Source organism: Gallinula chloropus (assembly GCF_964237585.1).
Source record: "Gallinula chloropus genome assembly, chromosome: 4".
Classification (NCBI taxonomy): Eukaryota; Metazoa; Chordata; class Aves; order Gruiformes; family Rallidae; genus Gallinula; species Gallinula chloropus.
Window position 1 is genome coordinate 19,722,728 of NC_140088.1, and position 25,229 is coordinate 19,747,956.

The 25,229-nt window shown below is 38.2% G+C and overlaps 1 protein-coding gene across 1 annotated transcript in view; it reads left to right on the forward strand.

The window, feature by feature from the left end:
- Positions 1-21,085, forward strand: part of CPT1A (carnitine palmitoyltransferase 1A) — a 28,088-nt gene extending 7,003 nt beyond the window's left edge. Inside the window, exons 8-19 of the mRNA XM_084262658.1 lie at positions 642-749; positions 1,727-1,814; positions 4,623-4,818; positions 5,903-6,091; positions 7,166-7,271; positions 9,046-9,162; positions 9,726-9,890; positions 11,124-11,258; positions 15,034-15,186; positions 16,291-16,395; positions 19,056-19,148; positions 20,430-21,085. Of these exons, the coding sequence (XP_084118784.1) occupies positions 642-749; positions 1,727-1,814; positions 4,623-4,818; positions 5,903-6,091; positions 7,166-7,271; positions 9,046-9,162; positions 9,726-9,890; positions 11,124-11,258; positions 15,034-15,186; positions 16,291-16,395; positions 19,056-19,148; positions 20,430-20,516 (1,542 nt within the window). The 3' untranslated portion in view covers positions 20,517-21,085. The remainder of the gene's footprint in view (positions 1-641; positions 750-1,726; positions 1,815-4,622; positions 4,819-5,902; positions 6,092-7,165; positions 7,272-9,045; positions 9,163-9,725; positions 9,891-11,123; positions 11,259-15,033; positions 15,187-16,290; positions 16,396-19,055; positions 19,149-20,429) is intronic.
- Positions 21,086-25,229: the final 4,144 nt, after the last annotated feature.

Below are 25,229 nucleotides of genomic sequence, written 5' to 3' on the forward strand. Positions count from 1 at the left end.
TGTGTCAAAGAAGCACTGTAAAATTCCTGCAAGGTATCTTACTTCATGATATTTTCCAGTTAAAAAATCCTTTGCCACTGACTGCATGACTTTTTTTTTTTCTTTTATTATAGCCTGTGGCCATGTCTTCAAGTACAGTGCTATCCTAATAATATACTTAGCACATCTACCCCTTAGGCAAACTGTTGCAGTAATAACTTAGTTTTGTGCTTACTGCAGCAGGCAGTCTTTCAAAAGCTACATGGAAAGCTTCATGGGTAGCACAGTTTAAGAAGGTGTGTGCTCATATGTCTGTACAAGACTTGCAATCGTAGAAACCCCAAAATTAAACACAAAAAGAGGAAATATGGTAGTCTTGGATTCAAGTTTTAAGTAGTATTGTTTTTTTTCTACTGGAATGATTAATAGTTTTCATGAATGCTTTAGGACTGATGCTGTTTAAGGAGATTGTGACTGTTGAAGAAATTTAAGTTTCAAGTTATCAACTCATGTCACTAGTGCACTTCACATGTTTTAAAGCCTTTTCTGTAGTGACCAAAATAAACTTTTAAGAATGTGGATGAGTAGTACTATCAGCTTTAGTTCGTTTTTTTTAATGTAGTCTGGTAATCATTAACTTGTGGTTCCTGTGTACTTTATAGGACTTCCTTTATTTATCTCCAACAACCGTGCAGGCAGCTAGAGCTGGTAATGTTATCCATGCCGTCCTGCTCTATCGGAAAAAACTGGACAGGCAAGAAATCAAGCCAGTATGTATATCAGTTTAAATGTCTCTTGAGCTTTTTATAGCACGTTCTGTAAGAAGCTGATCGGTTTTCAGAGTGGGAGAGCAATGTCTTATTGTCAGAACTGCGTGTAACGTAACTAAATATGTGGTCCCAAGCATCTTGGTTATCACTGGAATTGCATATGGATAGAAACTACCAGCTATCAAAAATAGAGAATTCTGTCATGCCCACTAATTGCAGCATTGGAATGGGAGGCCTGTAGTTGCATATATTAGGTATTCTGTATGACATGTTATGTACTAAGCATGTAGGGGTACTTTTGAGCCACTCAAGTCTAAAAAGTCTATGATATCATGTAGAGTGAGCACAAAGGGTGGTTGGCCTCAAGGTGCAGTCCTTTGTCCCAAGAGTGGATCAGTGGCAGCCAAAGTATAGATGAGGATAAAATCCTGTGCTGCACAAATTTCTAGGTAGCAAATATAGGGAAGGTGAATCCCATTCTGAATTTTCTTGTCCAGTGGCTGTGTTGTACCAAACAAACATTGTGGAAACAATTCAGTAGTTTTGTTGAAGGTTACGGCAGGGATGTGAGTAGTTGTTATGTAACTACACATCTGAGAAATGTGTACTTTTGTTGCTACACAGCCAGAAACAGCTTGAAAAGCAGAAATAATGAGGTAAGCTATATATATACATTTTGCATCTGGATCAGCTATTGAGAGCTCTTTGGATTTCAGATGCTAGCTAGCTTCTGTCATCCCTCTTGAAGGGTGAACTTTTGGTACAGGAGAAAAAAACAGCTACTGGCATGTCAGTAGAACCTTGCACATGTAGTTTAAGGAAGGCCAGTGAAGCGAGGAGGGGGAGGGAGGAGTAGGACCTTTAGTCAATGTTTTATAAATATTCCACCGCCAGTCTTTAATCAGATGCTGTTTTTTCTTTTCTTTTTTAATTTGCTAATTTGTATGCAAAATGTAATTTTGCATATCATGGCACAGATTCTTCTGATGGGATCTACTGTTCCACTCTGCTCAGCTCAGTGGGAACGAATGTTTAATACCTCCCGTATCCCAGGGGAGGAATCAGGTAAGCAGGGCCAGCCAAGGACAATAAACATCTTAATGGAATTCAGGTTTGGGGTATTTTCTGCTAAAACAATGTTTTCCCAGATAAGAACCTGATAGGGACACACCAATATTTTGTTCCTATACTCAGGAAGCAATGAACTGCTATAGAGTCTATAAATGTTTTTCCTTTTCGGGTGTTTTTGAGGCTTCATTCATTTCTGCCTCTTCCTTCAATTAAAAACTAACTTCAAGAAACTATTGACCACTGTGTATCTTTAATTTATGAGTAGCTTTTACTTATCTCTGTTCTACTCTTCCAGGATCCTTTGATATCCATGCTTTTATCTCTAAAAGTTGTGTTCTCAACTATTTTCAAATAGTTTGCTTGCTTGACTCTCCTTCTTTTCCTTTCAGCTTATGATTCACAACAGCTTTCCAGTGCATTCTCACTATGAGCATATGTTCAACACTAGTTGTTTACCTGGTTTAGAGGCATGTACAGTCTTAGTCCTGTAAAGGTTTTCAGTGCCACTGCTACCTTGATCTTTTTTATGCGCTGTAAGACAGTCCTAAGTGAAATCACCTGTGATAGGACAGTGTCCAAAGCTTTCTCTGTAACACATGAAGAAAATACATACTATGGGTCTTGTAAGTTCCTGCCCCGTCCTAACTCCCACCAATGGTCTGCTTATTCTAAACCATGAATAAACAAGCTTTCACACTTTAATATTGAACATGTTGACTTACAGCAGGGTCACTTTCACTTGAGTTTTTCTGCAACTTTTGCTTATTGTGTGACACTAAGGATTTATTTACATGGAAGAAACCCCAATTATCTTTAAGTGGCAATCCATATAAACTTTCTCACTGTAGGTGTGTATATGCATTCGTTAACATTGCCTGTAGTTACAAAAGCATTTCATTTTAGTCAGTGTCAAACCTTTGATAAATTGTTGAATCTCAACGTAAAAGTACCATATTTTTTTGATGGTCAATACACCATCGAAGATTTTGAAGCTGACTCTTCTCCATATGGTGTAATTTTTCTAAAGGTAATATATCCCTAAAGATTTATTATGGGTTTCTCCCCAGTCTCTCCAAAGATTTCCATTAGCTTATCCTAAATTTTCCAAGCTCAAACTGGTTTTTATGACCTTAATATTAAGTGGCTATTTTTGTTCTGTTTTTTTCCCCTGAGTTTTGTCACTGTAAAAGGAGGCAGATTGCCTGCTAATATTTGTAGTCAACAGGTAGAAGAAAACATAGTTATCCATTTCCTCATTCTTTGAGAAGCAAACTAGTAATTTCACAGCAGATGTGAGTGGAGACTTCTACTGTTGTTATGCTTTCTACAAAAGCTAAAGCAATAGCTAGGTTTCTCTGTTCTGCTTTGGTTATATGCTGAGCAGCCTCTTAGAACTGAGTTCACGTCTTTATTCAATGCTGCATCATTGTGGCATTTGGCTGAGTTATCCTGACCATTATGATCAGTACAGAGAACAGTCACTAGGAATTTGGAATGCAAGGGGTTATTTGTTAATCATCTCCATTTGGAATGTGCATATGGGCTATCACCTGAAGATAGGATATATTTTTTTTAACTGTCTTTGGCGTCAGTAACTGGCTCTTATGTTTCAGTATAGCACGCTAGTCCCACTTAGCTATGGAATAAACCAACAGACACTGGGAAGTGCCCGCTCTTCTCTGCAGGAGGCCTGTTTCTCGTCATGTGTGAAGCTGGATAAGGGGAGGGGAAGTGGCACTGGCGAGTCAGTAAAGCAGTAGGTGCATGTGCCAGATGAGGATTTTACTCTCATTTTTGCTGCTGGCCTTCAGTAGATTATTGAGGAATTATTTCACAGTTATGCCTCAGCTTCCTTTATCTACAAAATGGAGGAAAACCACATGCCTGATGTGATAACTCCCTGATCATGAACTACTAGCTGAAGTAGACTAGCCAGTTTTTAAATCTGTGTTGTATGATCTATTGTTATTTAGAATACTTCACTGAAAGTGCTAGCCTTGCCCCTTTCTTGTCCTGGATAAAAGAAAAGGTATGATCTGTTTTCCTGGCACAGTCCTCCTCAGATCCCTTGGAATCACGACTTTCATGACACTTTTTTTGACATCATCTTTCTTCACCATGTCAGTAACGGGACATTTAAGTTTCATAGGAATATAACAGTTCTTTGGGGTAGCAAAGGAATTCAATTAACAGATTTGATCACTTGAGGGCTTTGATACAGTGCCTTCATGGCTAAGTTGAGGCTTACTCAGTTAAGTCATAAATAATGAAGTGAGCAAAGAATTTGTGGCCTGGGTTGCCACTTCACATAACACTACACTTTTGGGCCATAGGTAGAGTATTCGCTCTGCATCTGCCAGGATAAATGTGAACAAAGTGTATGGTACTAAATTTTGGGCTCTTAAAATTCCCCAGACTATACAGTGAGTTGTCTAGCACTTGAATGCAGATGATTTAGAAGTACCTTTCCTAAGCCTCATCTAGTGTACTCTTTTGCCAGCTGCTTAACCAGGCTACACTGCTAGTGCTCACTTTTCAGATAGAGAAGTGAAGGTTTAGTTATTTAATGTCAACCTCCAGTGTGGAAACTGGTGGTGCTGTATATGCAAATAATTAACAAACCTAGGTATTTGATTTCATGCGGAAATCTTTGTGCTAGGAAAGCATGGGAGAGCGGCTTATTCCACACTGTTTATTACTTTGTTAAAATAAGCAGGCTGTGGCTTACCTGGTAATGAGTGCAGTAGGCATTCAGCAGTCGGACTTCAGCTTTGTTAACTACACAATTCATTGTAATTCTAGATACTCTCCAGCACGTGAAAGACAGCAAACACATCGTTGTGTATCATAAGGGCCGTTACTTCAAAGTGTGGCTGTACCATGACGGCAGACTGTTGAAACCCCGAGAAATTGAACAGCAGATGCAAAGAATTCTCGATGATGATTCAGAGCCTCAGGCTGGTGAAGAGAAACTAGCAGCTCTCACTGCAGGAGATAGGTATGGTGATTATTGCTCTTAAAACTAATGTTAATATTTAGAAATAATTGCATAACATATCTTTAAATTCTAAAGTCAATATTCAATTAATAATCCACAGTCATTTGAGCATACCTTGATCACTGATTTTGTATATTGATAATGCGTAACAGCTCTTGAATAACTAACTACACAGAGTTAAAAATACTTTTGTAGAGGCAACCTTGTATTAGATTACCTATTCTTAGCTGGAGAAGTTTGGTTTAATTGTGGTTATTGTAACTGTGGTAATTTTAAGCACTACAGTATTATATCTATTGAACTACTTGAATATTTGATCTTCTCTGGGCTTCATTAGCATTTTAAGAATGTCTTAAAAATTAAGATTATGAAGTCAGTAAATGTTACTCTACATTCATGACTTGCACCTACAAAATAAAGCAGGATGTGCTAGGTTCTAGGTGCAAGAACATTGAATTCAAGTCAATTGTGGCAAGCAGTTCAATCTGCCTAGCTTTTTTTTCTGGACAAGGCAGAGAAAGAGCTATAGATTTTAATATGCTTTCTTACTAGGAGTCCTTAATTTTTCTTGCTTTCTGCTTCAAAACAAACAAATTTTTTTTTTAATTGGGAAAACCACATACGTTTATAAATAAATGTGGCACAACCATGCAGAAATAACATTGTTCAGAACTTCTTTAACCTCAGATCTGTTTCAGACGTTTGCCATGGAACTTTTAACAGTTGTCCATACTCTTAAATTTAGGTGTTACAGTGGTGGATATTAATATCTGTGGATTTTTTCATTATTGCTAGTATTTTCTTCTTCTATATAGTATTTTCTTTTGTTCAATTATAAACATAGACAATCAGTGCTATATGTATTACATGGTGCAGAAAGATTGAATTTCTGAGGATTAAGCATTGCACATGTGATACTGTGTGTTGATTTCTTGGATTATATTGTGCATTTCAGAGCTTTAGGTGCAATAAAAGTAACTGCTTCAAATTTTACAAAGGTGGGGGAATGTCTTAGAGTGATATTAAGGGTGACAGAACATTGACAAAGTCATGTAATCTGGTTATAAACCAAATTCTTTTTCAGAGTACCGTGGGCTAAAGCCCGACAGGCTTATTTTAGCCGTGGAAAGAACAAACAGTCCTTAGAAGCTGTTGAAAAAGCAGCTTTTTTTGTGACATTGGATGACACTGAGCAAGGGTACAGGAAGGAAGATCCAGTGGGGTCACTGGATGCCTATGCAAAATCCCTACTACATGGCAAATGCTATGACAGGTACTGTATTGACTCTGTGGAAAATGCCTTCTCCTTTTTAGAATTGGTTAGTTCATATGGCTGAAACATACAAATAAGTGACTTAGAAGATGATAAATTTCATAGAATCACAGAATGGTTTGGGCTGGAAGGTATCTTCATAGATCATCTAGCCCATCCCCCTTGCCATTGGCAAGGACATCCTTCACTAGGTTAGGTTTCTCAAAGGCACATCGAACCTGACTTCAAACACTTCCAATGACAGGGCATCGACAACTTCTCTGGGCACCAACTTCCAGTACCTCTCCACCCTTCTTGTAATAATTTTTTTTAAAAAAAAATTCCCCTTACAGCAAACCTAAACCTATCTTCTTTCAGTTTATAACCATTACTCTGTCCCTACAGGACCTGGTTATAAAAAAAATGTTTCTCAGTCTTTCTTGTAAGCCCCCCCTTACATATTGGAAAGTAGCGATAAGAATCTTCTCTGCTCGAGACTGAATAAAAGCCCAACTCTTAGACTTTCTTTATTGCAGAGGTGTTCCCGCCCTCTGACAATTTTCATCGCCCTCTCCTAGACCTGCTCTAACAGGTCTGTGACTTTCTTCTACCAGCAGCCCCAGAGCTGTATGCAATACTCAAGGTGGAGGTCTCATGAGAACAGAATAGAATGGGAGAGTCAGTTGCATCCCTTGAACTTCTGGCCATGCTGTTTCTCCTGCATCCCAGGTTGTGATTGAGTTTCTAGACTGCAAGCACACATTTGTGGCTCATATCCAGACATTCATCCATCAGAACCCCAAGTCCACCTCTGCCAGGCTGCTCTCAATCTGTTTATCCCCCAGCCTGTATGGTGGGCATTGCCCAGACCCAGGTACAGGCCCTTGCACTTGGCCTTGCTGAACTTTATGATCTTCATGTGTTTGAAATGTATGAGGTTCAAATTTATGTCTATTTATTTACATAAAGTATTATTTAAAATAACTAAAAAAGCCAAGAACTAGTACACATGAATGTGAATTTTTGAAGGGGGTGAAGTATAAAAATGATTTTGAAATGTAGAAAACCATAAAGAAATCTCTAATTTTTTTGTAGGTGGTTTGATAAAACCTTCACGCTTATAGTATTCAGAAATGGCAGGATGGGTCTGAATGCAGAGCACTCCTGGGCAGATGCCCCTATCGTTGGACACCTGTGGGAGGTAGGTGTTTACTACAAAAAGTTCATGCAGATGATAATGTGATACGGTCCATGCAACAGTCCTGAAGATCAACAGTTACTTTCAATCCCTTGCATTCATGTTGATGAGTGTTTATGGGCCTGTACCTGTAATGACTGTAGAATTTAAAAGCACCCTTGCTTAAAGAAAAGGTTGCCATCCTTTAAATTAAAGGTCTCTATTGTTTTTTAATGAGCACAGATGTCTTCATAGAAAAGTGATTCGGGTCCTCATTTAACTTGCTTATAATATTCTAAATCAAGAACTTGTTGCCTTTTTGATATGATACTTTTTGTTGTAGATGGGTGCTCTTGAAGTATTTCTGCATTCTTACATTATAAAAATGTAAAGAAGTGGTACAGAGTTTAACTTTTCCTCTAGGGCATCATTTGATCAGCTGTACATTAATGCGCTGTTTAAATTCTCTTCTGTATTTATTTGCAATTAGTGGAATAAATCTACTTTTTGACAGGTTTGTTCTTTGTATCAGGCTTATTAGTTTATTACTTAAAATCCTACTTGATTTTTGCTTTTTGAATCTTAAACCCATGAACAGTTACACAAGTCAATCACTCAAAACTACCTCATCAACATTAGCTAGTTCTGATTTGATTATGCATTTGTGCAAATGGGTCTCAGATCGGACTGGTGCCCCAAGTAATTTCCTATTTTTGGTAGGAGTGTTTCCATGTGTGTAAGACAAAAAAATCCTCATTGCATTCTCTAACCAGAGAGAAAAGGCGGCCGGATTGGTTTGAGATTGACTTGACAGGGCAGTTTAGACTAGCTCAGTGGAAAAGAGCTACTTTTAATGAATGATGTTACATGCTTTAGTTCATATCTCTGTACTTACTATTAGTTTATTTTACTCATCTTAATTCCTAGCAGAAAATGAACCAACTAAGTAGGATTTAATTTCCTAAAGGTATCTGTTGTTAGCTTTTTGTAGATTTTCTGGTTTTACAATATAATGGATTAAGCTGTGTTTCATAGCTGGCATGTTCTGACCATTATGTGAGAAAATTAAATTAAGATATTAGAAACATATACATAGAACATGTAATTGATTTTTTTGTAAAGCTTTTTCTTTCCATATTGAAAAGAATAAAATCTATTGATAATTCTGGGTTTGTGGGGTTTTTTAGTTTGGTTTTTTTTTACGTTGAGGATGTTGCATGAAATCCTGTGAGACAGGACCTGTTCTGTCTTTGTTGAGGTGGTATTGTTCATTTTGCAAACATACTACTTCCCTACCCAAGGGCTCTAGTGCACATGTAAAATAAACTGCAATTTTGAGTGGGATGCAAATCTTAAAAATTACTAAATTCTTGCAGGGATACACATGTTGAAATAAACCGGTTCTTGATGAAAAAGTTTTGACAAATGACAAGCTTGCAAAAATTCTCTAGAATATAAATTGAACAAAGGCTGTAAAATCACAGATTGACTTTGTTTTTACTACTAGAGAGTTTGAGGTGGGTATTTAATTGAAATATTTTATTAATTTAGTAGTATCTGACAAAATGCACCAGTGTAATTGAATAGGAGTTTATGCATATGTGATATTCTTCCCACTCAGAACACAAAGTAAAATGCCAGAGGGCTTCACTTGCAGTTGTTTTCAGTATTTGGAAATGGATTGTATATTGTGTTTCACTATGTACTGGAAATGGGTTGTATTGATGTCACAATGAAATCCTAGTTCTACAGTGATGTGTAATGTGTTGCAATTCTGAAGATATATTGTTCTTTACAGAATGTAATGGCAACTGAGTATCTGGAATTGGGCTATTCAGAAGATGGGCATTGTAAAGGAGACACCAATAAAAATATTCCTCTTCCTACCAAACTGCAGTGGGAAATTCCAGAAGAAGTAAGTACAGAACAGCCAGTGGTTTGAGGAAGAATCTCCTCTTTTCTTGAGCATTCAAATCATTTAAGTAGTTACCGGTAACCCTAAAAAACTGCTTGAAATTCCTTTGAGTCCTGTAACATGAGTTGCATGTGTGGACATTCCTCAGTATACTTAAAAAGATACCAGGGAGTTTCAATGTCACACTTCAAAAATTATGGCCAGGAAAAGCCAACTTTTTACTGAAAGGTTTAACGGTTGGCAACATGTCAAAAATAAGTTACCACCTATGTTAAATTATTTTAAATAGCAACTATTAAAGTTTATGTTACTGAGGTTTCATTATTATTGTCACAAGTGCCTTTGTGTAATTGTATATTGGCTTAAAACCTTTATTAGCTTTTTGAATTCGAACTTCTCTTTCTCTAAAGGGAAGTTCTTTAGATAATTATGTTCCTGGCATGCATAAAGGCAGCGTTTTTTATTTATCGATTAAAAATACTTGTGCTTTTTCAACAGTTCTCTCAGATGCCATCGAATGTATGCATATATGTGTGTATATGTATGTATTTATTTATTTTTAGTGTCAAGAAGTGATTGAGAGGTCTTTGAGCACTGCTGTAGCTCTGGCAGATGATGTGGAGTTCTATTCGTTTCTCTTTGATCCTTTTGGAAAGGGAGAAATAAAGAAAGCAAAAACCAGCCCTGATGCCTTCGTGCAACTTGCCCTGCAGCTTGCTCACTATCGGGTAAGAACAACAGACTGTTTCTGGCTTATAGTGTCTCATTAAATTTGGTACAGCATGCTTGTGATTAAAACATGTGACTGTGTAAAGTACTTTAATCTTGCACTGCCTATGCAAGCTTATTAAAGACCTTTAATGGAAGTTGCTACAAACCCTAAACAGATTTCTGGCTGGAAATTAGTTTTCCAAAGGTTGTTGTATTGATACTCGTGCAAGTTTTGCTCTTCTGCTTAGTTGGTCTATCCCTAGGCATCTTGGACTTGAAAGAAGTAGATATGAAATTTCTAGGTGCTGTGTTTTATAATCCAAGAGACATTAAATTTATCTTCTAGTTTGGAGTAATCCTTAATTCAGTAGTCATGAACACTCCCTAACAGGATTAACAGAAATGCCTACTTGTGTTTTCTTCTGTTATTTATTCAACTTTTTCTGTAATGTGCTTTCAGAAAACACCAGTGTAGCAACATGAATGTTTTTCATTTTTCTTTCACGTTGTCACAGTTGAAACACTGTTCCAGCTTCAAAGAATCCAAATTTCCTGCCTGCTATCATTATTTAGTCTTTTTTTTTTTAGGGTTGTTTTTTTTTTTAAGTTAGGGTAGCTACATTGCAAATAATTAAATTACCCACTCATCTCTTATTTTGAACATCCATTCTCTTAATCTAAAACTGAACAGACTTTCACAGTCTGTTCTGATGTATGTTTTAGACAGGTAAGAGTTGCTAACATGTTAGATAAACTATTATTTGGCAACTTTTAATCTGTTAATTGCATACACATACAAGAAATGGGGAAGCCACGCTCCTTGGATTTTGTAGACTGCTTTCAGCTCTTGCTGAAATACTGGTGTGCTTCTTCATACTATTAAATGTTTAACTGCAAGTACTTTCAAGGATGTTACCTTTTTCTTAGTTACTTAGCACAGGTATGCTAACTAGGAAGCCACTGAACTTTGAAATAGTTTTTGATAGTCTTTAAATCAACTTCTGTTGTGAACTGAAGAAGCCTGACCTTGCCAGCTTGGTTTTTCTATTAGCATTATCACAATACTACTAATAGTTTTATTTTTGCTTGTATTTTCTTTAGATAAGGCTGCTAATGGTGGGCTACTAAAAACCATTGAGTTTTTAATTTGTGGAGTGATTCACATCCTTCATGCTTACCTTGACCTGTTGATTAAGAAAAAGGGGCTGAGTCTGGCTAAACCTTCAAGTTGTTCTTTTTCCCTTTTCCAGGACATGGGAAAATTTTCTTTAACATATGAAGCCTCCATGACACGCTTGTTCAGAGAAGGCAGGACCGAAACTGTCCGTTCGTGTACTGTTGAATCGTGTAACTTTGTTCGAGCCATGGAAGACCCAAATGAAAGTGTAAGTTCATGTGCTGTTGCCTTATACAATCCGTAAGGCACATCTGTTTATTACAAGGTATATGTATCCAAATATTTTTTAATACATAGAGTTATGCCTTTGTTTTTTAGGAAGGAAGCACTGCGTGAAGTAATTGTCCACGTTTTCTATGAATGTGGCAAAAGAGAATGGCAGTAATTTAGCCATATATGCCTTTTTTTTTTTCTTCACTGTTCCCAAACTCCAGAAAACTGAGGTGACTCAGAAAATATTTGTGACTTGTAAAAACTCAGACTTGCAAAACCAAGTAACCTCGTACCAGTTAGGCTTTTCTTTCCAATAGGGAAGCAAGTATTATTCATGGGAAATAAGTAGTTGCTCTTACATGTTGATTTCAGTGGTCTTTTTAATCTTCCGTGTTACATTTTGATTAGCAAACAAAGGAAGCTGCTGTAGAAGAAAACTTCTTGGTTTGGAAAACTTGGATAATATTGGTTAAAATGTTTGCTGTGAAAACGGAATGGTGGAGGACAGTCATCTTGAGGACTGTCTGCTCTTTAATCCACTGCTAGTCACAGTTTTCACAGATACAGCTGATTAAATAAATCTTTATGTTTGCAGGTTTTGCTAAGGTGAAGGGGATTTCCAGTTCTTCAGATTCAATAAAAATTTGACCTGAAAAAGAGGATTTTGTTAAATAGAAATATACTCAAGGTATTGCATCAAGGCCTGAGTAACAGCTGCATGGATAGAAGTTCTAACAAAAAAGATCTGGGACAAAACAGTCACTATCTGAACACTGACATAGCCCATCCAGTGCTATGCCATTGAAAAATAGGGCCCTCACTTTAGTCTTGCCCTTCATTTTTAGTTGTCTCTTGTCTTGTCTAGTACAGCATTAGCTGGGGTGATGTGACTACTTTTGCACACCACACTTTGAGGTATGGATAGATGGGAGAGTATTTAAAAGAGAGCAAGAGGGGTGGTTAGAAACTGCTGGAGGGGATCTATGAGAAGAGTCTGAACTTAATTATTCCTGCCGAGTCTAAAAAAAGAGAGGGCTGTGGAAAAGGTAGGGAGCCAGGTTGTGATGAAGAGAATAAAAAAGCTGCTGCAGAGAAGATGGGAACAATCTGTTCTCTGACCCAATAAGTAATGGATTTAAATTTCTGCTAGTAAGGATAATGAGTAGGAGGAAAATAGTGAGAAGCCTGAAAACAGATAACTGTTTTCACTTTTAAAATCTTTAAAAGTAAATTACATAATAATTTCTCAGGAAAGAGTTTTGGTGGCTGAGCTCCTAGGGCAGAAAAGCCTAAACAAATAGTTGAGGTTCTTTCTAGCCTTATGATTCTATGAATACATGTTACTGCAAGAATATAGATGCATAGACAGAGAGAGAAATTATCTTCCTCCTCTTTCTGAAAGTTCTATGTAGGCAAAATCCACCTGGATTTCTCTATGCTGTACTGGGAGCTGCGATCATACTAGTGCAACTCTGGAAATGCAGCCCTGTCAACATGTCATATGTACATATCCTGAGTTTGGCTAGGATAGAGTTAATTTTCTTACTTCTCCCCTTGAAGAAGTTGTAGACTTTGTTCAGTTTCTTCGATGAGGGGTGACCTCAGCTGTTCCTCATGAGTCTTGCCCTCTGCAGGGCTGCTCCCTTGCCTCTCATCCACCAGGTTGTAAATAGAACCAGGATTACTCCATCCCAGATAAAGAATTTGGCACTTGCTTTTGTTCAGTTTTGTATGGCTGGTGATTACCCAGCTCTCTAGTCTATCCAAATCTCTCTGTAAGGCCTCTCTCCCCATAAGAGAGTCCACAGCTCCTCCCAATTCAGTATCCTTGGCATACTTAATGTTCATTCAACTCCTGCATGCAGATACTTTATGAAAACTTAGATCACTAGCCCTAAAATTGGAGCCCTGGGAAACTCCACTAATGACTGGCTGCCAGCCTGATGGAACTCCATTTATCAGAACTTTGAGCCATCAGCCCATCATATTATTAGCTACTCTTGTCTAGCTGTATGCTGGACAATTTCCCAGAAAGATACTATGAGAGACAGTTACCAAAGCTTTGCTAAAATCTCCAGAACCCTGTATCTACTGGCTTCCCTTGATCAGCTAGATGGATGACCTTGTCAGAAAAAAACTAAGTTAGTTAAACAGGACTTGAACCCGTGTTGGCTGTGGCCAATGACTGCATTGTCTCAATTGTTTTTTCAATAACTCCCAGAATTATCTTTTGGCAGCACTGAATCGAGACTGACAGGCTTGGAATTGCCAAGGTTTTCCTTCTTACTCTTCTTGAAAATTCAGGTTACTCTTTCCAGCTTCCATGTAACTGGGAACTCTCCAGATCATTAAAAAACAGCAGAGACAGGTCTCATGGTAACACTGGTCAGCTCATACAGTACCCTGGGATGAATCCTATCAGACCTCAGACTCATGTGCCTCCAGCTTAAACAGCAAGTCAGAATTGTCTGGGAGTTTATCACTTCCCTAGCCTGTCTTCCAGCACAGGCTCTGAGTATCCCAGGACTATTCATCAGTATTAGAAGAGAAGGAGGTAGTAAATCTCTACTTTGTCTGCATTCCTATTTGTGAGGAGCCCTTTTTGTTGTCCTTCACCATGCTGGCCATCTTGAAATCTAATGAAGCTTTGGGTACACATTTTCTTCCTACAGTGGCAAACAGCATGTCTGTAGTCTTGAGTGTTGTTTTAGTTATTGCTGAGTAGTGCTTACACAGAGTCAAGGTCTCTTCTGCTTCTTGTACCACCTGGCTAGTGGGATGGCTGGGGGTTCACAAGAAGTTGGGAGGGGACACAGCTGGGACAGTTGATTCCAACTGATCAAAGGGATGTTCCATACCATATGACATGTTCAACATATAAATATGTGGAGAAGGGGGAAGGGGGTGGATGTTCAGAGTTACGGCATTTGTCTTCCCAAATAACTTAGAGATGATGGAGCACTGCTTTCTTGGAGATGGCTGAACACATGCATGCTGATGGGAAGGAGTGAATGAATTCCTTGTTTTGCTTTGTTTGTGTATATGGCCTTTGCTTTACCTATTAAGCTGTCTTTATCTCAGTGCCTGAGTTTTGTCACTTTTACTCTTCTGAGTCTCTCCCCCATCCTGCTATGGGTGGAATGAACAAGAAGCTTCATGGTACTTAGCTGCTGGCTGGGGTTAAACCACAACAGTTCTAGAACATCAACCCTACTCAGCCAAGCAGGCCTTCTGCATTGCTTGCTTAACGTGAAACACTTCACAACTGCCTGCTCCTGAGCTCTTAAGAGAAGGCTTTTAAAAAATGACTACTGTTGATGGGCCCCAGTACCTTTGTTGTTGTCAGTTTGACTGATAAAATGGCTGCTGCAGTTCCAGCTTTTCTTAATTCATGCTGAGATTTGCTTTTCTATAACTTGTAAGACCAGTGTCTGTAGAAACCAAGTATATAACGATGTAGTAAACTTAAAGTTGTAGTCATGTTTGATTCTGGGGTTAGACTGTATTTAGAACACAAATTTGTTTTCATTATGCACTATTTACAGCAGGTAATAGTTGGCACTTGCTAATAACTGAAACTGAATACATGAGGCTGAAAAACCAGGGAATACTAGTATTTTGTGTTAGTTGCATGCATTGTCTTGAACTTGACCCTTAAGTGCTCTAGGCTTCAGAGCCATTGCTGGAACTTAGTTTCTGTACCACCATCTTCCACCCAGTTCACTTAACTGATTCTTGTTTTTTCTTCATCTTTTTTTTTTCATTATTAGAATGAAACGAAGCTCAAGTTCTTCCGGCGTGCTGCTGCCAAGCACCAGCACTTATACCGTCTCGCCATGACTGGTGCTGGCATTGACCGCCATCTCTTCTGCCTTTACGTTGTGTCCAAGTACCTTGCTGTAGATTCTCCTTTCCTTAAGGAAGTAAGTGACTTTTAATGATAGCTATTAACTACAGTAAATAATTCTTTATTTATGTAGTGTTGTATCTGCTTACATGCTTGTAGAGCTCTGGTTTTCCTAAGAAAAATGGTAAGTTAAGTTTAGCTAGCAATGCTGGTAGCTTGCAAGTTAGTTTCATATTGCTTTAGATATGCAATTACTAATAGTCCTGTAGTAATGCTTTATGTGAACTTGTAGTATAATACATGTTATTAAGGATTGTGAGAAAGTATTTCAAAACCAGGATTGATTGCTGTGGTTTTTACATATTTTTAAGGCAGTACAACAGAGGCCAAGTGTTCTTTTGGAACTGTGACAAAATCACTTTCTGTGAGTTAAAGGAACTGTATATTGCAAATTATTGTAGGGGTTTTTGTTTTCTTTTCAGTGTAGAACATTAATGTCACTGCTTATTACCAAGACAAATGCTTTATTACTTAAACTAGATTTTAAGGTTGGGTTTTACAAAAGTAATTATATTGCACTTGTTCATGTTCTCTGATTAATAAAAATGTGTTCCAACTTGCCTCCAAATAAAGCTACTCACATTTATCTGCCTGCCCTCCTAAATGAGAATACTGACTAAGAAAAATAAAACAGCTTTCTTACAGCTTCCACAAACTTTCAACATACATGTGTATTATTAGAGATTTTTACAAGCTTCTGACTTGATGTAGTATCTTACCAGGATTTGAATATGGCCGTTAATGATCTTGTTAACAAGACCTGTTATGCAGAATTTACCAGGCTACAGACCAGATTAATCTCTTTTGAAATAGCATTTCAATGGGAAGAACCTTAATTTTCTTTGAGGACGTCAAATTACAACTCACATGACTAAGATGTTAACCATTATTAACCATTAACCATATATTAACCGTTAAGATTTGCATATCAGGACAAGTTTAGCTGTTTCTTTTAACCTTGAATGAACAAATAGTTCATTCCATAGAAATGGGAACTGGAGTTATCCTTAATACTGATTTATTAAGTGCTTTTTAACTTACCTTGACTAGTTCTTGAGAAAGTGCTATGTTCTTAAGCAGGATGTTATACTTGTTCACATTTCTTCCATATCTAATAAAGGTTTTGTCAGAGCCTTGGAGGCTGTCCACAAGTCAGACGCCACAGCAACACATTGATCTAAAGAAGAACCCTGAGATGTTATCTAGTGGTGGAGGATTTGGACCGGTATGTTTGCTAAGTACAAGTACCCCTTTAAAAACAATTGTATTTTGAATATGCCAATCTAAAAACTTCAGATATGTAATACCTCATGTTGCACATTAATTTTGCAACACAAGCTTTTAAACACATGTGTTTAATGATTTCCCATGGTGGGGATGTGCTCAGAAAAATCTGCATCATCTTTTCCTCATATCCCACTACAAGCATGGATTATTCTTAAGGAAACACAGTTACCCAATGTGGTATAGAGCTCCATGGCAGAAAGATCTGATAAAGTGGGGACTTTTATTGCATTACCTATACCCAGAGCTTCTGTACATTATGGTATTATTAGTGACAAATGCCTTACTACTTAAATTAAATTTTAGGGCTGGATTTTATAAAGGTAATCATATTGCACTTGTTCTTTACATTTGGTTATAATATCATTGTTAGCAGGATCTCTTGAGCAGACTTTATGAGGCTACAGTTTAATCTGTTTTCAAAAAACATGTCTATTGACAGGCATCACAGGACTGCTCTTTGCCACACAGAAATCCGATTGTCAAGCTGGAAGTTGTTTATTGTGGACTTAGTTTTATTTATTTATTGATATTTCTGATACATCTTTCAGTAGTTTTTGAAGCTAGAATGCACTTGAAGATTGTGAACCTTTGAGTTAGCACAGAGAGGAAGGAGGATAGTGGCACAGTAGTCTGTTTATAGAATCACCATAGAATGGTTTGGGTTGGAAGGAACCTTTAAGATCTAGTTCCAGTCCCCCTGCTATGGGCAAGGATACCCTCCACTAGATCAGGTTGCCTAAAGCCCCATCCAACATTGTCTTGAACGCTCCCAGGGAACCAGGGGTATCTACCACCTCTTTCAGCAACCTGTTCCAGAGCCTCACCACCCTCACATTAAAGAATTTTTCTTATATCTAATCTAACCTAAATCTACTTTCTTGCAGTTTAAAGTCATTGCCCCTTGGCCTCATTCCATGCCCTCGTAACCAGTGCCTCTGCGGCTTTCTTGCAGGTCACCTTGACATACTGGAAGGCCACTGTAAGGTCTCCCCAGAGCCTTCTCTTTTTCAGGCTGAACAAGCTCAACTCTCTCAGCCTATAGTCATAAGAAAGATGCTCCAGCCCCTATTCCCTTAGTGGCCCTGCCCGACTCACTGCAATAGGTCCATGCCTCGTACTGAGAACCCCAAATCTGGACTCAGTACTCCAGATGGGGGTCTCATGAGAGAAGAGTAGTGGGGAGAGTCACATTATTTTTGATGCAGTCCAGGATACAATTGGTTTTCAGGGCTGCAAGTGTGGAGCTTTTCATCAGTCAATACCCTTAAGGCCCTGCTCTTTGGGGCTGTTCTCAATCCGTTCTCCACCCAGCCTGTAGTTGTGCTGGGGATTCCTTTAACCCATGTGCAGGACCTTGCACCTGGCCTTTTGAACTTCATGAGGTTTGCACAGCCCACCCCTCAAGCCTGTCCCTCTGGCTGCCATCCCTTCCCTCCAGTGTGTTGACTGCACCACACAGCTTGCTGTCATCAGCAGAACTCCTGAGGGTGCACTCTGTCCCACTGTCCATGTTGCTGCCAAAGATGTTAAACAGCACCGGTCTCAGTACTGAACCTTGAGCAATGCCATTGGTCTCTGGTCTCCACTTGGACATTGAGACATTGAATGCAAATATCCTTATCCACCAAACAGTCAATCTGTCAAATCCATGTCTCTGCAATTTAGAGGCAAGGATGGTTGTGAAATGCTTTGTGTAAGTCCAGGTAGATTGCATCAATTGGACTTCCTTTAACCACCAACACTGTAACCCTCTTGTAGAAGGCAACCAAATTTGTCCTTATTTTCCATGTGCCTGAGCAGTTTCCCACAGGGTCTGCTCCATGATCTTGCACAGAGCTGAGACTGACAGATCTAGAGTTCCCTTTTAAAAAATGGGGGTTATGTTTCCCCTTTTCTGGCCAGTGGGGACACTGGATTTTCATGACTTACCAAATATGACAACAGCTTGTGGCTTGGCAACTTCATCCGCCAGTTCCTGCAGGACCTCTGGGTGCCATGGCCTTGTGCACCTTTACCAGACATTCTTTAAATGTAACCTCAGACCGAGACTTGGGACAGTTAGGGCTCATAATGTTGAAATCATACCAGAGGCTCTGCTCCTGGTGCAGGTGTTCAGAAACTTATCTTTGCTGTGGACTTGACCTTTGGTCACCTTTTCATTACAAGTCTTGTCCATATTTATATACCATATTTATTTCATCTGCTGAGTTATTCCATGAAACAGGTTATCTAGGTATACAACTGAACTATTTTATTCCTTTCTATATAAGCATTGAAACTGTGTAACTGCTTAGGACCAGACCTTGATAGAAGGTCTTTGAATGAGTATTCTATTTCAGAACACTAAATTTGAGAAAGAGTGCAGACATATATTTGGGAAATGTCAATTCTGTGCGCTTCAGTGAGACTGGAACTGTTTCCTTAAGTGGAATCAGTCTTCAGAAATAGTGTATAAGATATGGAAGGTTAATTTTCACCTGAGAAATTGCAACTGATTTTAAAAACTATACAGTAAGAACTGTGCAATTATTAATAAGAAAATTTGGGAATGGAAGGAAAAAGTTTAGAACTTGATTTCCTCTTCTTTATTCTCTCTAGGTGGCTGATGATGGTTATGGTGTTTCTTATATTATCTTGGATGAAAATTCCATCCATTTCCATGTCTCCAGCAAAATATCTTGTTCTGAGACGGTAAGAGTCAGTCCTTCCCTGTGGTTTAATAAATCTGTCCTGATAATCTGATTGTAAAACTGTTCTTGTCCAAAAAAAATTATTACTAGGACTTGCAGCATACAGTTATAATGCATTTTTTCTTTCTCAACATACACTGTTTTGTTGGGGTTTTTTGTCTCCACCTGTATAAATTTAGTAGTTTAATGAACCAAAGCAACAGTATTCTGTTCCACTTACACACGTGGCCCAAGGTCATCTTTACACATGTGTAGCTCCCTAGAACTCATGCAAAATAACTCGTATCTGTCCCATAAACAGTAAGATGGGTGTCTCCTGTTCATTGTTCTTACACTTTTGCTTTGATTTGTTTCTGTCCTGTGGTTGTACAGACAGAGTAAACTTAGGCTTCCTATTCTTTTAATCTTCTTGGTTTAAATAATAAAGAATAATAAATTCTTTATTTAAATAATAAAGAATAATAAATTGTAATCTGTGACTATTTAATTTATAAAAAATATTAGAATAATACTAATTATTTTAATATTGTAGATAGGCCTGCTCTGAGGGAGTTTCAATTGAGTTTTTCCTTTTAGATTTTTATAACTTTAATAAACATCCTGAGTTTGTTTGGGATTATATAGCTGAACATAGCATTTCTTGTGCATGGCCTTGATATTAGTAGGTTCTTTGTAGTACGTCATGCAATATAGCTAATCTATGTTTGTAATCTTAATTTCTTCCTTGTACCATTAATCTGATGCTTAGAATAACCAGATCAAGTTCATAGTTGGCTTACACTTAGATAATTGTGATTTTCCTTTTCAATACTTCTTGTTAATTTTTCAATGGCAAAAGTTTAATGACTCTTAATAGGATCTCAAATCAAAAATATTTTTCCCCTCTTTCAGTTCTTCTGGGTCATTAGTGGCCCACTTTCCAGATAACCAATTGCTTTCTGAAAATTAGCTTTTACAAAATCTTGTCTAAAAAGACAGTACCAATCCCTGCCTGTTTTAATGTAACAGCTATAGATTCAGCTGATTTCAAGATGAGATGATCTCAGTTCTGTTTGCAGGGAAGTAAATGAACAATGAAGAACTCACTAGTCAATAATAGCGTAAATCTGGGTCAGTTTGTATAGCATTAAAATTTTTGTGGTTTAAAATCCCAGTTTTTTATAAAATATGTGCTTTAATTCCATGTACTCCAGTATTACAATATGTTAAAATTATCTTTCTTTTGCCTAAAAGATAATTGCTGATTGACAGTGGTTTTGGGTTTTTTTGTTTGTTTTTAAAGGATTCTCATCGTTTTGGAAAAAATATCCGAAAAGCGATGGTTGACATCATGGGTTTATTTAACCCTAGTAAAAACTGTACCAAGTGATTTGCCTTACTGGTGCCAAGCAGTCTCCTGTTGTTGGGATGAGAACTCTTCTGAACAGTGAATGAGAGCAAGGTTTGACAAACAGTAGCTGGCGGAGAAGCTGAATCAACATCTTGATCACCTATGAAAACCTTAGCAGTGTAACAAATTTATTTTTTTTTTTTCTCAGTAGTTCTGGAAGAGTGTATTTCCACAAGGGATGGCTTTTGAAATCTTGTATGTTTCTAGGGATGAAGTATAGTATTGCATGAAGTCATGTATATTCTAACTCCTGCAGTTTTCTCTTAATTTGTATACACTTGCTCTTATTTTACTTAAAAGTAGCCTGCTTGTACTCCAGAATCAAAGGGATAAACCACGCTGTCTGAAAGTCAAATACTAGAAAAAGTTCAATTTACTGTGTATTAATAATAGAACGTTCTTCAGTGTATCTACTGCTTTATATCAATGACTGACAAAACTTGTGGCTGTTTACCTTCATTGGATTTTGTTTGGGTTTATTTTTAAAGATGATTTCTGTAAAACTATATATATATATCTATTTCCCTGATATAACCCACTGTAACATACCAAATTACAAAAGTTTTGGGGATTTGGAGAAAAAAAATTAGGTAGTAAAATATATCACCTAATTAGCAGGGACCACATTTTTCTTCCTACTTACAAGCAGGTTTTCCACATAATCATTTTTTATTTCTATATAAATGAATGGACCTGTGTGCTTGTACATGCAAGTGCCTTAGAAAAAGAAAGATTCTAAACCCAGGAAAAAAGCTTGCACTGGGAGTTAGTTTTGCATTGTCTTAATGGTGAAGGAGGTGAATATTGGTGATGCAGATCTAGCTTTTAAATTATATGTTGATGTGTTATAAGTACACTTGACTATATTGCAGTGAGATTTAAAGCTGTAATGAAATGCTCCCATCTTATATGGTGAAGATCATTCCTTGTGAAAGGCAGGAGTACCTTTGTTTCAGAGCTGCAGATACTTGTGTTTGTTTTGGTGAATGGTATTGGTGGTCATTTGAGGTCAGAGTTTCTGGGTGGTAGGGAATGAGTTACTACAACCTGTTGGATAGCCTACAAAGGAAGGCTGCCTGCATGCAGTTTTCCTGCTTTCAGCCTAGAAAAAACACTACTACATCACCAACCATCTGCAAGAGAAGGGCAAACTATTAGAACTGTGGGGAAATAGCTCACTCCTGGGAGACGGTTTTGGTCAAGCACAGTTTCTGAACAATACATGGAGAAAGGGAAAAAGCTGTTTCACTCAAAAAGGAGCATAATGTTTCCAAGTATAGAAATAAAATGGCTACTGCAAAACGGAGTAACTCTGTGTGTGATGCTTCTTGTCCCCAGGCTTTCTAGGTGCAGTTAGTTACACTTTACATCCTGCAGTGCAGTAAGATGTACCTGTTAGTGCAAAAGCTACTATTATTTTTTAATGTAAGGTACATGGTGTTTAGCAATAAAGTGAACATAGCCTGAGCTATGCTGATTTTGAAAGGCCCTTGGTGTTGATACAAAACTTCTCATTAGACTTTGAATGTCTTCTGGCCAGTATTTCTAAATTTCTATGCCTCTTCATGTTGTGTTGTTTAGGTTTTTTTTCTTTGATCTAGCTTTTAAAACAGCTGTGTGAGGCTTTAACCTCAAACATAAAGATCCCAGGTGCATACTTAAGCAAATGCATGTTTACAGAAATGTGGGAACCCTCACCAAAATTGGCTTATGACTCTCCTTACTTGATTAGGTACAGCATGTGGGAAAAGACACTTTGAAACAAGCTTTACTGTGGCTGGCAGGCCTGGCATTCATCAAACCCCTGCAACAATTGTATAGCAATCTGTTCTTTTGGAACTGCAGAAATGATGCACTGTGTTGTTTTGTAGGTTTGTTTTTTTTATTGACCACTGACCAATCTATGCTTAAATTAACACTAGGGTTGTTGTAGGATTAACACTTGTAGGATTTTCCTTAAAAAAAAGTTTAGATTTAACTCTCAGGTTTTAAATATTTCAAGTCTAATAGTAGTTAGTGCAGTTATCAATGCAATTTTACGTTATTAGAGGGTAAGTATAATTGGCACAGAAAGCTTTTTTTTTTATTACAATTGTTTTGAACATTCTGTGGTTTTAAATGTATCTTTTTTTAATTTGGGATAGATCATAATTTCTAAACAGATAAGATTTTATGTCAAGAGTATGTAAATAAAATATGCCTTTTGGATGTAAATCTTAGAAATCCACAGTGATGATAGAGTATTAATAATTAATTTAAATCCTCATGTTCAATATTGTGTATATACAGTAAAACTGCTTGCTTTTTTGCTGAAAAGCCATAGGAGTGTAACCGAAATTACCAAGATTTGAATGAACCTTCTAATGCAGTGTACTTTATTATAAAGCAAAAAGTTCATATTCTAGAAAAAATTACCTTGTTACTAAAACCTTGAATTGCTTATTCTCAATTAGTGATTTAAACAGCTCAAAATTAGTGTTGAGTTAGCTGGTAAAAGTCAGGTTGGATGATAACTGTTTATTAAATAGCAGTGTGGAATTGGTGGAATACCTCAAATGTATATTTTCCAAATTTCTTAGTTTAGCTATTTCATGCCAGAAATTAGGACAGCTTTAATGCAGTTAGAGGCTACTCTTGTCCAGGATTATCATTCCAAACTAAATATTATTTTAATTTTCTTTTAAGGGTTGGGGTTTTTTGAGGGACTAAGGAAGTGTGTGACTGACCTTGGAAATCATTGTTCTAATTTGTATCATTTTCTCATAAAATATATTAATTTAAGCTAGTTGCTTGGGTTTTTTTATCTTCTTCAATTACTCTACATCTGTGGTTGGTTATTTTAGCTCCAACACTTTGTCTCTATTTTCTACCCTCTTCTGTGACTTCAAAAAATAAAATTTCACAATTACCACTATTTAGTACAATGTTTAATCTCTGTCGTATCTTATTCCGAGCTCCCTTACTGTTGCTTCTGGTGGTATGAAACCATTGCTATTAAATGTAGTTAGGAAAGATAACAGCAGACTGTTCAGTTTATTTTAGCAGCGATATGTACATGTCTTGCTAATTATTAGGGAATGTGAAAATTAATGTTTTTTCAGGTTCAGTAGAAAGAAGAAACAATTTGGAAGAAGACAATCAGGTCTTACTTTCAATGAGGGTTTTTTGGGGGGATCCAAATAGCAGCTGGAATGTTTCTGTGAAAGGGTCTGTGAATTGGTGGATAACACTGGTTTGATCTTTGCGGTGAACAATCTGTAGAGTATGGATGGTAAGGCAGTGGAGAGCTAGTCCCTGTACAGAAAATTAACATTGCTCAACCATCATTTGCTTTATGTGAGGATTCACAGAACCTGACACCTCCTTTGAAATTGCATTAAAATGCGAGGAATACTTTGATCCATTTGAAGAGGATTTTTTTCCATAACCTCGCAAAGGTTCATGTGCTGTTTTTTTGAATTGTTGTTTAATAAAAAACCCCACCCAGCCACCAAACAACAACTAAAAAAAAAATCCATGAAATAATTTTGTGAGAGAGATTATTTCACAGTCATTTAGCTTGCTGTTTGTCTGCATGTTACAGCCTTCCCTATGTGAAAGAACAGCGATTTCAATTTCACGCTTCATCTCTTAATTACTGTTAGTTTCTGTTTGTATTTCCAAGGCTGGATACCGAAACTGGAAATCGATATGTTTACTCTGAACAGAAATGATGTATGGAAACTTTCTGCTGATAGAGATCAGTACTTTATTCTTTTGGAGAGTGTGTCTCCCCTTTCCTTGCTTTTCAGGATGTACAAGATGTAGTATTTTCTAGGATACATGGGATGCTTGGTATTAAGACTCTCAGAATGGTTGAGGTTAGAAGGGGCCGCTGGTGCAAAGGTCATCTGCTGCGACTAGGTAGCTGCCCTGGACCATGGCCAGATGGCTTTTTGAGTATCTCCAAAGTTGGAGACTCCACAGCTTCCCTGGGCAACCTGTGCCAGTCCTACAGTCAGCCCTGCACTGGAGAAAGTATTTCTTAATGTTCAGAGGGAGACTCCTGTGTTTCAGTTTGTGCTTGTGGCCTCTTCTCCTGTCACTTGGTGCCATGGAGAAGAGCTTGCTCTTATCCTCTTTACATCCTCCCTTCCAGGCTTTCCCCTAGCTTTTTACTTGCAGGTAAGTAAAGGTATGACCCTCAATCATGTTCATGGCCTGTTGTTAATGGACATACCTCACTAGTATGTCCCTGTCTCTCTTTAAACTGGGCAGCCCTGAACTCGGCATGGGAGCTGGAGCTGCACAGTGCTCTGTGCGTTTCACCAACTAACTCTTACTCCGTTAACTTAGGGCCAGCGCAGGGGCAGGGCAACGAGACTTACAGGGGAAGTTGTTCAACCGAAACACACACCACCCCAACCTCCCCCCACCCCACTCAGCCCCCGGCTGTGTGTGCGCCAAAGGGCTGCCTCCCTCTGCGGGGTGCGGAGCGGCGTGCGGAGCCCCGCCGGCGGTGGGGAAGCGGCCGGGGCCGGCTGGTAGCGGCGCCGGGGCACGCGCCCAGCTGCCGTTAACAGGCTGGCGCGCGGCCGCGCTGCCTGAAGGGTGGGCGGCGGCTGCGGGGAAGGTGGAGTCCCTGGAGGCAGTGGCAGAGCCAAGCGTCTGCTGACGGCCTGGGGCGGACGTGTGGGGCCTGACCCCTTTCTG